Source organism: Bison bison, unplaced genomic scaffold (genome assembly GCF_000754665.1).
Source record: "Bison bison bison isolate TAMUID 2011002044 unplaced genomic scaffold, Bison_UMD1.0 scf7180017864192, whole genome shotgun sequence".
NCBI lineage: Eukaryota > Metazoa > Chordata > Mammalia > Artiodactyla > Bovidae > Bison > Bison bison.
This window is the reverse complement of record NW_011494764.1, coordinates 3672699-3685900: the sequence shown is the minus strand read 5'-3', so window position 1 is coordinate 3685900 and position 13202 is coordinate 3672699. Positions and strand designations below refer to the sequence as shown.

General features: G+C 41.2%; 1 protein-coding gene across 1 annotated transcript in view; it reads right to left on the bottom strand.

Annotated features, from left to right (window-relative positions):
* Positions 1-12693, bottom strand: part of SHCBP1 (SHC SH2-domain binding protein 1) — a 35477-nt gene extending 22784 nt beyond the window's left edge. Inside the window, exons 1-5 of the mRNA XM_010843914.1 lie at positions 12561-12693; positions 7920-8087; positions 7633-7748; positions 6046-6254; positions 1181-1273 (exon numbers count right to left, since the gene is read on the bottom strand). Coding sequence (XP_010842216.1) covers positions 1181-1273; positions 6046-6254; positions 7633-7748; positions 7920-8087; positions 12561-12669 — 695 coding nt within the window. The 5' untranslated portion in view covers positions 12670-12693. The remainder of the gene's footprint in view (positions 1-1180; positions 1274-6045; positions 6255-7632; positions 7749-7919; positions 8088-12560) is intronic.
* Between the last annotated feature and the right edge of the window lie 509 nt (positions 12694-13202).

Sequence of the window (13202 nt, the reverse complement as noted above, 5' to 3'; positions counted from 1 at the left end):
TTTTTACTTATGACTTACTATTTAAACCAAGGGAAACTTACTAAATCAAATCAGTTCTGCAGAAATGTAAAGAGTACTGCCTTATCTTATGTAACCACATCATCTTTTACACAGAGAAAAAAATTACCTTCTGCAATTTATTTTTGTCATGCAAGGTCTAATTTTATTCTTATTGCAGCACTGCCTATTAAATTACAGTGCACAAATATTAAAAAATTATCTGGTCTTATAGCACCATCTAGTGGAAACAACATTTAACAAAGTCCGTGCAGGACAATTACTCCGGTCGCATGGTTAATTCGGGGTATTTTTATAATGGAAGGGTTTTTCCCTACCAAAACATGATATATCAGAAGAATGTGTTTAGGTATTTTGTTTACTTCAGTATGTGTTATGTTTGTTTAGCTATTTTGGAAATTTTTATTCACCATCAATATTAACTATGCAGTATTTTTATCTGTAAAATAAGATTTAAGGAAAAGAACTTGATAAAATATCCTGAGGTAAATCTGTTTAGCTTAGTATGTTTTACTTAGAGTAAACCCCTGTCTTTAATTTCACTGTTTTTCAAACAATTATCTTTGAATTTGGTTCTTTTTAATATATGCTCAACTGAATTTTACTTAAATTCAAAAACGAGTAAGCTGTTAACTTACATGTTCTTGAATTCTCTGCTTTTAGATTCTAAAAACACTACAAGTAGGTTTATAAACACAAAGTAGGTTTCTCTGCACTTACACAAATTTCATTTAATAACTTGTCAATGGGTTATTAGAGAAGGCAATGGCACCCCACTCCAGTACTCTTGCCTGGAAAATCCCATGGACGGAGGAGCCTGGTGGGCTGAAGTCCATGGGGTCGCTAAGAGTCAGACACGACTGAGCAACTTCACTTTCGCTTTTCACTTTCATGCATTGGAGAAGGAAATGGCAACCCACTCCAGTGTTCTTGCCTGGGAATCCCAGGGATGGGGGGGCGCCTCGTGGGCTGCCGTCTATGGGGTCGCATAGAGTCGGACACGACTGAAGCGACTTAGCAGCAGGAGCAACAATGGGTTATACTATTTGTCTCTGTCTGTAGGCCCCTGGAGTATATATACAGTATACACAAAACATGGGTTAAATTAAACTATAAATAGCTATTTTTTCCAACATGTTCAAGGCCACTAATAAATACTTACAATCTCAATCGAGGTTCAACACATCTGACAAAATAATCATATTCATCCTCCTCTTCTTCATCCCAACTCCTCCAAATGTTCTGATAGAAAAACCTGAAAAGTAAATCAGTATCACTCAATCACTGGCTCAAAATGTTAGAGGCGTAAGAGTAAATCAAACAAGTTTACCAAGTATGGTAGAGAAGAATGCATATTTGCTAATTTGACAATTGTGAGTCCCACAAGAACTTCTTTGGATTGGCTAAAGAAGTTTTTCTACAATATTGGTTCTGTTACGACCTTCTTTTTATCAGAAGAACTATTTGTTGACCATCTGAAACTTGGTGGAAAGTAGTGCCATTTGTCGGAGAAGGCAATGGCACCCCACTCCAGACCTCTTGCCTGGAAAATCCCATGGACAGAGGAGCCTGGTAGGCTGCAGTCCATGGGGTCGCTGGGAGTTGGACACGACTGAATCGACTTAGCAGCAGCAACAGTGCCATTTGTTTAGAAAAGACTGGGAGAGAAACAAGTTTGGGGCTAAAAATAAAGAGTTCTGTTTTCACTATGTTCAGGTTGAGATGCCTATTTGAACTCCAAGTGGATGACATCAAGAGTGCAGATGAATATACAGGACCTGAGCTCAAGAAAAAGGTCAAGGCTAGAGACATAAATCTGGAAGTTGTCAGCATATAGATGGCATTAAAGCAATAGATGAGATCATCCAGAGAATAAAGCAGGAGCTCTCAACTCTGGCTGCACGTTGGAGTCCCCTGGGAAGCCTTTAAAAATTGATTTGCAGCCCTATCCCAGACCAATAAATCAGAATCTCTTGGGTGGGAGACAGAAGAGAGAGTGTGCAGGATCCACATTTTTTTTAAAGTATGTATCCATGATCCAGCTCTGACAATGCCAACTCCTGGCAATCTCATTTTGCCTCTGCTCTACCCACTTACTTCTCTGCTCTCCTGCACCCACTATACTGACACTGGATTATTTTAAAGCAAAATTCTGACATATCACTCATAAGTGTTTACTTTGTGCCTCTGAGATAAATCTTTATACAAAAAAGTTTTAATTACTTAATAACCAAGTATCCCCAGTGTTTCCTTTTCCTTAATTATCTCTTTCTTTCATTGTTGCTGCTGTTGTTTTATTTGGCTAATTCAAATCAAGATCCGAACAAAGGTCAGCCATTAAATTTAATTAAGTCACTTTTACTCTATAGACTATCCATCCTTCTTTTTCACCTTGCAATTTATTTAATAGTTTCCCACACTCTGAATTTTACTGATTGCACCCCCATGGGGTCATTTAACATGTTCTGTTTCCTTTATTTCTAGTAAACTGATAGTAAGAACTAGAGACTTGATCATCTTTAGGAAAGACTTTTTGGCAAGAATGCTTCAAGGGATATAATGTACTTTCATCACAAAGCACATGATACCTGGCCATCTCTATTTTATTATGGGTTGCAAACACTGATACTCTCATCATTCTTTCTTCATGTGCCAGATGGAATACTCCTGTGAAGAAAAGTCCCAGGAGATTCTAATGTGTTTCCAAAGCTGATTAGAGAGAGATAAGAGTAGACAGCCTAGCCCTAAAGGGCTAGGCTCTAATTTGAGTATGAGAGGAAGGACCAGCCAGGCCAAGATTACTAAAAAAAAAAAAAGCAAGCCTGTGACATACCATCATAAGGTGGTGTCCCAGAATCTGGGAGGAGAGGATATTAAGATGAGAATGATCAAATAATTAGAATGTGACCAAGAGGTCAAGGCAAGATGAGATCAGAGGAGTGATGACTAGACATGAGAATATAGGTGACCTTAAGCACAATTTCAATACTGTAGAAGTAGAGGCGTGAGTGGAAAGCCAGTAAGTACAGACTGTATAACTGTCAAAAAGTTGAAAAGGAGGGAGCAGTGAAAATGAAGCTATCTTTGGATTCATGTTGATGTTTGACAGAAAACAACAAAGTTCTATAAAGCAATTATCTTTCAATTAGAAAATAAATAAAATTTTTTTTTAAATGAAGCCATTCTTTGAATTCTTATAGATTGGACTGCTAGTCTCTTCACCCTCTGGAGTCTATCTCTTAAAAACAAACAAAAAAAAATAAAACAAACCTGAGCGTGCCTTTGTGTGTGTGCACGCTAAGTCGCTTCAGTTGTGTCCGACTCTTTGTGACCCTATGGACTGTAGCCTTCCAGGTTCCTCTGTCCATGGGATTCTCCAGGCGAGAATACTGGAGTAGGTTGCCATGCCCTCCTCCAGGAGATCTTCCTGACCCAGGAATCGAATCCACATCTATTATGTCTCCTGCATTGGCTGGCGGGTTCTTTACCACAAGCACCAGCTGGGAAACCTGAGCATGCCTTTACTCAACCAAAAAACTCTGCTGGCTCCTTGTTGTCCTCAAAACAAAGTCCAAATTCCTGAAATTGGTGATATTAGATGGACTTACAGTCCACTTCTAGAGCACCTGTCTTGCCTTGGAGCCCCTATATGCAAACTTCCAATTTCACAAGCTCTTTCAAACCCGCTGTGACATGCTGGTCAGGCTGCCTTCCACTTTTTCCACCTGGTGAGCTTATATTTGGGCTTCCCTGGTGGCTCAGACGGTAAAAGAATCTGCCTTCAAGGCAAGAGACCTGGTTTCAACCCCTGGGTCAGGAAGATTCCCTGGAGAACGGAATGGCAACCCACTCCAGTATTCTTGCCTGGAGAATTCTATGGGCAGAGGAGCCTGGCAAGCTACAGTCCATGGGGCTGCAAAGAGTCAGACACGACTGAGCGACTGACACACAAGCTTATATTTACCCTTCATGACCCAGCTCAAATATCATCCTCACCAGCTCAGAACTGGGCAATCACCTTTCATTCACATCTGCACTTCCACCAGTGTTTATCCTCTCGAGACAGAAACTTGGGAGTCATCCTTGCTTTCTCCCATATCCATTCCACCATCAAGTCTTAGCCATCCTACTTTCTCAATAAGCCTAATCTGTATTTGCTGTATCTCCACTCTAGTCCACTCTGTCTCTTAACTGGTCTCTCTACCTGTTCCCCCTCCATTTACTTTCTACACAGCAGCCAGAACGAAACTTTTAAATAAAAAGCTGATCACATTCTCCCTTGATTGAAAACCCTTCACGGGTTTCCCACTGCACTTGAAGACAAAAATGATTCATTGGTTAACAAATCCCTGTATCTTCTGACCCCTGATAACCTCTAAGCTGGTTTCCTAAGTCTCATCTATCACTGTCTACGTTCCAACCAATCTGGCCTTTCGGCTCCTTAAATTCAGAGCTGCCCAACATGTTTCTTCCTCCACCCTGCCGCAACAACTTTCACCTAGCCAACCCTTCAGACCCAAGTTCCAATACCATTTCCTCAGGAAGTAACCATATTACAGAAACCTGAGCTAGACTTAGAACACTCTAATCCCTCACAGCACTCACTGCAGCTTCCAATCACACGCATATCTTTATGTGATTATTTCATCAAGGTTCATCTCCCACGTTAGACTGCCAACTCCCTGGTGATGGTGATTGTGTCTGTTTTGTGCACCACTCAAATCTCATCCTCAACTTAAGATGCAGCACTGAAATACTTGCTGAATAAAATGAGCAAATGAAAACTCTCATAATCTAATGTTTTCTTGACTGTGATCAGAATCTGAGCCCTCAAAATGAAAAATAATTTAGCCAGGTTCTCCTTCAAATAATACTAATTCCAGATACTTGTCTTTCTACCAACTTCTATACCCGTAAGAGATTAACTCCCTGATTTCTAATTTCCTAAATGCATCAATTATCCCTTTACTTTCAAATGCCTTGTTGACAGCTTTTTTAAGTGAGAGAAACATAAGGAGTTATTTTGGCTCTGGACATAAGCCAGTTCTTTAGATTTATCTTGTTTGGCCTAATATTGAATACCTATGGTTAAATGCCCTTGAATACAATTAGAAATCTTCCATGAAGTGTCAGAGATAGGGTGCAAGACACTCTGCTTCTTTGTAGAGTATCAAATTAAGTTCAACAAAACCAGGTTAACTCACGAATGGTATAGAAACTGGAAATTACTTTTTGAACTACAAAACACCAAGCAGCATTATTAACATGACCTTTATATTATCCAGTCTTCCAGTTTATGGAGGAATATAAGTCTACTTTCAAATAGCCAAAAATAAGCCTTCCTTAGTAAATATACTTATAAAAAGATGATTCAAAAAAACTATCTGTATCAGGAACTATCTGACAAAAAAGTCATCTGAAACTAAAGAAAACATGAGGTATGAGTTTTCCTTCTCATTTAAGGGACAAGGCATGCACCTGTACAAAGGGAAACCAACTCAGCCAAAAAAGGTTGAAAGGCACGCACATCGCCCCTAAGGATCCCAGAAGTGGCCTGAGAAAACATCTTCTTTGGCCAGACACATCCTTGAAAACACTGTATGCTAGTCTTCTCAGTGCACAGGTGATGGTATATCATCTTCTTTCCTTTCCTTATATTTAAGTGTATCAACTATAGCCTTAGCATCCAGAATTTTTAAGGCAGTTTCTAAACATATACAAACCAAATTAAGAATCCCCTGTCTTTTGTTAATATTTGGGGACACTGAGAAAAGGCTATACAGGAATCCCTAGTACTATTTTTCTCAACTTTTCTGTAAGTCTGAAATTAGCTCAAAATGAAAATTTTAAACACTGAAATCATTCTTTAATTTAAAAAAGATCCCTCTATCTTTGAATATTTTAAAATATTGCAGTGACCAGGTTTACAGTTTGAGCTTTAAATCTAGGTATAATACAGACCAGAATTACAGCATTTCATCCAAAGTTTTTGGCCACAAGGTTACTTTTATCAACCTCTATTCCTACCTGACATGCTCAATTGCAAGTGCTGTCTGGTCAAATAATCCAGAATCATCAAACACCACCCACAGCTCCTGCAGGGGCAACCGGTATTCCTTCAGATCAAGGAGCTCTTTCATACACTCCAAAGTAAAAGCGCTCACTTGCGATTCACAGAGGTACGGATCGGCAAGCCTCACCACTGCCTTCAAAGCTGCGAAGTCTACGTCTGTGACCTGAAATTTAAAATGTGACTTAACATACGCAAATCAAAATTAAGGTGCATCTAAAACACTACTTACAGCTTGATTTCTTTTTTAAAGCATGAAATGGGAGTGGCGAGCCTTCTTCCATAAGGACAAACAGAACAGACCTGGCTTGTACCCACATGTAGCTGACATTGTAATTGAAGTGACAAATAAGGTGGCAACAAGTATGAGACAAACAATAAGTAGCAGGGGTGGTGGTCTGGTTTTACTGGGAGGGTTGGGGAAGTCACTTTTGAGCTGGGATGAAAAGGAAGCAGCTGTTTCAAGAGCAGGAAAGATGAAAAGGCCCTGAGGCAGAGATGAGGTTGGCAGATGGAAGAGCAGAGAAGCAGTTTTTCTTGCTGGAACAAAAGGAAGGAAATGAGGTAGGGGCAGCAGGAAGGGACAGGAGAGGCAAGATGAGGACAGGAAGGGCACTGAAGGAACTTGGCTTTTATGTGTTATCTAACAATGAGAGGCCAGAAAGCCAAAACCAGACCTCTAGTATATTCGATGCATGAGAGGAATGCAGGGGAATGGCACATTTCTCTTTTAACATAATGATTTTGGCTGCTTTTAGAGAACTGAGGTATGTTGAGGGGAGGGCGTTACTATCATGATCAACTTAATGGCCTGAACTGCAACCAAAGGTATTACCATAATCCAAAATTTAAACATCCATGAGCAGCAGCTGCAGGCAAACCACTGCCTCATATAGAGCCACTGTAGGATGTGATGTCATTTTCTAAAGGGGCTGCAGGTTCAAGCTGTACTCACACTCCCTGCTTTACCATTTTAGTTTAATAGGTTTTTTTTGGTGGTTCAGTTAACAAACACTGAGAAAAATTCACAGCTGTAAGTAGAGTGCAAATTTAATGTAAAAGGCCCAGACAGTTGAAAAATAAGACTGTTTTTACTTTCTGCAGTGGAAGATAATATCAATAGGTTAACTACATACTTACAAATCTGTTAGGCAAAAAATAGGCTAGTTTTAAAATGCCTACTTGTTTTGAGCTACTTTAATGGGCTATAACTAAGAAGAAAAAAAATTAATTCAAACCCCACTGATTTTATAATTAGGCATCTTATTTTTTAAATGATCTCAAGTACCTCCCCCACTACATAGGTTTCTAGTCCGTTTTCCTCTTTTAAAGGACGGTGAAACTTAAACCACCCCAATTCCCTCTTCAGTTGTCTTTAAAATTTGCAGAACACTTCTTACACCACAGCAATTAGATGTGAAAAAACATGCCATTTTTCAATCAGCTCATAAATCTTAATTAAAAATAAGCACTTTGGTTATAACAGTCTGAGGGAAAGTGTTTTTAGGTAGAGATAAATGTCTTAACAACAGAATTAAATTTACCTCAACTAGCACCTCAAACACATTAGTCTGCCAGACTGCCCGCCATCCAGATGGTTCAAGGACCTTCTCTAAGAACTCAGCTGTGAATTCTTTTACCTCAGAGGCCTTGCAGTCAGCTACAAACAAATTAAACACAGTAAGAATTGAGACAGCATAAAGCAGAGAGAAGTTAAATAAATCCTTGTAAGTCTACTTTCTCAGAACCAGCAATGGCAGTCTGAGGAACTGAGACAATCTACCTGTAGATTAAAAGATAAAAGAAGCAAAAAAAAAAAGGACCTACTCACCTAAAATGTAATCTTGATAAGCTCTGAATCGCTCATAGAACAAAAGTTGACTTGTCTGGAACATTTCTGGGAAATGAGTTTTTCCTTCTGGCACAAAGCTTTGTAAGCTACTACCTGGTTTAGCACGATCACTACAATCGCTGCATGAATCTTCATTTTCAAACAAACCTAAGAGAGCAACAAAAACAGTCAGGCGCAACTATCCCAGATACCTCAAATGCTTATCAACTGCTATTTTCATATATTTGCTTAGAAATTTCAAATAAAATATAAACAAGGATTTGGATATAATGCTTTACTTACCTCTATCACTATCAAAAAATTTTTTTTCTAAATTTAAAAATATCTCAAAACTCAAGTTTTACTTCGAAACAGTTAAGAACTTAAAATCTTCCATGGGTTAGGTTTTTGTTGCTGTTCTGTGAGGCAAAGAAAGAGGGTTGTTTTTTAATTCAGTGGAAATCACCCAGGTTCTCCTTCAGAAGATATAGCTATGATTATTACTAGAGCTAGAGAGGAAGAAAAACAATGACAAACCTAGGCAGTGGATTAAAAAGCGGATACATTACTTGCCTACAAAGGTCCATTTAGTCAAATGGTTTTTTCAGTAGTCATGTATGGATGTGAGAGCTGGACAAGAAAAAAGGCTGAGTGCAGAAGAATTGATGTCTCTGAACTGTGGCGCTTGAGAAGACTCTTGAGAGTCCCTTGGACAGCAAGGAGACCAAACTAGCAGATTCCAAAGGAAATCAACCCTGTTCATTGAAGGACTGATGCTGAAGGTGAAGCTCCAATACTTTGGCCACGTGATGGGAAGAGCCGACTCACTGGAAAACACCCTGATGCTGGGGAAGATTGAAGGCAGGAGAAGGGGATGATGGAAGATGAGATGGTTGGATGGCATCACTGGCTCAATGGACATGAGTTTGAGCAAACTCCGGGAGATGGTGAAGGATAGGAAAGCCTGGTGTGCTGCAGTCCATGAGGTCGCAAAGAGTCAGACACAACTGAGCGACTGAACAACAACAGCAAAGCAACTCATAATGGTCAAATATCTTACAGTCATTAAAAAAAAAAAAAAACAATTCCATAAAGCTGTATTAAATGTAGAGGTGGTTTCCAATATGTCATCTCAAAACAAGTTGAAACTTCCCTTTAATTTCTACAATATCACCTGTCAATACCATTCAATAAACATGGATATGCATTCTTAATAATGCATATCTATCTCTTTTATACTTTAATAAAACTTTATTACACAAAGACTCTGAGCAATCAAGCCTTGTCACTGGCCCTGGATTGAATTCTCCTCCTCCGGAGGCCAAGAATCCAGGTGTCTTTTGTGGTTCAGCAGACACCTTTCATCTTGGGGGCCCGTCGGGGATTCTTTAGGACAGGGTAAGGATGCTTGGAGCTCTAGTTCTTTGTTCTCCTAGCGACCATGTTTTCTGCTATACTTTACTAACTCTACAGTGTGCTTGTGTGAATGAATGACACGCCCTGCACGAATCAAGTGAGGAGCCCTGTTCTGCGGTTCCCCGGTGACCTCATAGGGCTTATGGCAGGGGTTTATACCGACTTGCCAATGGACTCCCCTGGTAGCTCAGATGGTAAAGCATCTGCCTACAATGCAGGAGACCCAGGTTCAATCCCTGGGTCAGGAAGATCTCCTGGAGAAGGAAATCGCAACCCACTCCAGTATTCTTGCCTGCAAAATCCCATGGATGGAGAAGCCTGGTAGGCTACAGTCCATGGCTAAAGTCCATGGGGTCCATCGCAAAGAGTCAGACGTGACTGACTTCACTTTCACTTACTTCACCAAAGCTACTAGTTCTTCCTCATTAATTTCAGTGCCTGTGTCTAACGAAAGGATTAGAAAATGCTAATCGAATTAGGTTTGGGCTGTATGTAATTATGTTTCACAAGGCATGACTGAGCCAGTGGCATATCTAATTCTGTGTAATATGATGTTTTTAATAGACGAAATTACCACTATAATAAATAAACATGCTGAGGATAGCATTTAGATCAGCTAAGTCCTTTCCAGTGGTTTCAGGAAGGTTATCTGAGACTTTTAGCAGGAGTCTCTTTCTCTTCCCCCATCCCTTATATTTCTCCCTTCCACTTCTTTGCCCAGTTTAGGGCACCAGAATTATGCGACCCCACAGACTGTAACAGGGAAGAACAAATCTGACTCCATATTGGATCTGTTTCTTTTACTTTAATCTTTGTATTCTATTGCTTTTGCTACAAGTTAAGAATGTTGCCTATAGCCTGAAATAGACAGGATAGCCCATTCTCAAGGCTCTGACCTTTAAAGGTAAAACAACTTTCCCCCATTCATATACAGATAAAATGTTGCAGAACAAAGAATAACATTTGCTTTGTTGAAGGTTTAAAGAAACATCATGACTTGACCTACCTTAACAGCTGCAAGAATAAAGGCTTCTGAAACAAAGAAGTGTGCAACAACCAGCCACACCCTCTCCCCTTTCAGTATAAAGGAAAGCTGAATTCTAACTTTGGCAAGATGGTTCTTTGGGACACTAGTCCACATCCTCTCGGTCTGCTGGCTTTCCAAATAAAGTCACTATTCCTTGTGCCAACAACTCCTCTCTCAATTTATGGGCCTGTGGTGCAGAGAGCAGGGAGTGAGTTTGGACTTGGCAACAAGACAACCAAGATGTACTCTAGGGTTTCCTGCTCATAGACACCAATGCACCTGAGCTTCAGAGGACATACATACCTTATCAAATGCGTGAAAATCTCTCTGAACCTCGGGAAGATGAAACTAGAATGCCAGCTTCAATTACGAGAATAAACTATTTCACACCATCCATCACATACGTAACATAGATATGTTTTTTAAAGAAATAATACATCATCTCACACCCATTAGGTGACTATTATTCAAAAAACAATGAGAAGCTACCAAGAAAACAAGTGTTGTCAAAGATGTGGAGAAATAGGAACCCTTGTGGACTGTTGGTAGGCATGTAAAATGGTATAGCCACTATGGAAAACTTATGGTGATTCTTCAAAAATAAAAATAGAATTACCATATGACCCAGCAATTTAAAGCAGGGTCTCCAAGAGATATTTGTACATGCATGTTCACAGCTAAAACTATTTAGCTTTAAAAAAGGAAGAAATTTATGATTATGCTGGATAAACATTAGGCTGAGTGAAATAAGCCAGTCAGTCACAGAAAGACAAATACTGTGTAATTCCACTGATATGAGGTTACTTAAAGTAGTCAAAACCATAAAGGCAGAAAGTTTAATGGTAGTTGCCAAGGGCTGGGGAGAGGGGTGAATGGGGAGTTGTTATTCAATAGGTATAGAGTTTCAGTTTACAAGATGAAAAGAATCATAGTAACAGATGGTGGTGATGGCTACACAACAATGTGAATGTGTTTAATACCACTTAACTGTACACTTAAAACTGGTTAGGTACTCAGTGGTTAACCAACTCTGCCACCCCATGGTCTGTAGCTTGCCAGGTTGCTCTATCTATGTGATTTTTCAGACAAGAATACAAGAGTGGGTTGCCATTTCTTATTCCAGGTTATCTTCCCAACCCAGGGATTGAACCCACATCTAAAATGGTTAAGATGGTAAGTTTTATGTTATGTGTGTTCAGAGCCAATTTGAAATACTTTTCACACATTATTTCACTTAATCTTCACACTTAGCAGCACTACTACCTGTTTTGCAGATGAGAAAACTGAAGTCACCTGACTGTTGCCAGATCACAAAGAGGGGTGAGTAGTGGAATTAAGTCCCACTTAAGGTTTTCTCACTTCTCCAGGACTCTTTCCACTACACAATACAACTGAAAATGTTAAAGACTGAACCACCTTAAAATATCAGGGGGGAAAAACGGAGTCTCCATGAAGAGAGAGAAAGAACTATAAATTAGACCTGGGTTCATTGTAGACAGATGGAAAAGCGTCTGTCTACAATGCAGGAGACCTGGGTTCGATCCCTGGGTCGGGAAGATTCCCTGAAGGAAATGGCAACCCACTCCAGTACTCTTGCCTAGAAAATCCCATGGATGGAGAAGCCTGGTGCAGGCTACTGCCCATGGGGTCACAAAGAGTCGGACACGACTGAGCGACTTCACTTTCACTTTCTATTTTTTTACACTGTGTCACAAATTGGCTCCCCTACCTTTGGGCACGTCACCTGCTCTCAATGCTCAGTACTGCTATCTAGGCCAAGCGTCCAAGCTTCTTTTCTTCCGGGAAAGGGGATAGTGGTACGTGGTCTCCTTTGAGACGCAAATAAAAAATATGCGTCCACTCTAAACACACAAACTCGCGCACAAAACCGGGGCGGTGGGGGTGAGGGCGGAGCGGCGCGGGGTGGGGAGACACCCAGACAGCAAGAGTAGGGATCTCCACCCAGCCCAAGTCCCTCCAGTCTCAGGGAAGCTGAGGCCAGATTGGGCGAGGAGGAGAGGTGTTCTGGGTGCCTCCCGATTCGACGTCCGGAGAGTGGGTCGGGGCCTCGCCCAGTCACAGCCGCCACCCAGGCCAACCGCCTGCGGCCCAGGCGCCCTCGGAGAGTCCCCACGCCCCCAGCGCTGCCGACACGGTCTGTCGCAGACGGCGGCTCCTCCCGCACGGCGAGTGCTCACCTTTCTCCAGGCGCTCCAGCCCCTCGTCGGTCGCCCAGCCAGGAAGCTCGGGCTCCGGCGCCATCGCTTCCGACCCCAGGCCACCACCAGCCAGCAATCCCTCAGCCATTTCAAATTTCCGCGGGCGGCCTCCCTGCCCAGTAATGTGATGACGCAGCCGCTTCTAATTGGATAGTGGGCCGAGGCCCTCGGACCAATTAAAGGAAGGCTGGCGTGGCCCGGGTAGCCGCACGAGCCCCGCCCCCTTCAGCCTCCACCCGCCCTGGAGGGGAGTGTCTGGGCTCTATCTACTGGCCCGGTGGACTGCTCTTCTCGTCCAAGATCTTGCTCTTTTTGTTTACTGGGGTGAACTTGTATGAAGTTAAATTAGAACATAATTTGGGATAATTTCCGAAAAACTAACAAGCCATACATGGAATGGGGTAGAGTGGAAAAGGCACTGGCTTGAGAGTCAAAAAACAGTATTTAGACTTGTTTTTTCCATTATTACCACTTCACCTCTCAGAAAAGCATCTTCAATTCTAATTATATATTGACCTAGATGATTCCAAACCTTTCACCACCAAAAGTCTGTTGCTCTCTGGCTTTCTCTTTCCCCTTCTCTTTCTTTGACTATCTACACATAGAGGATATTTTAAAAAA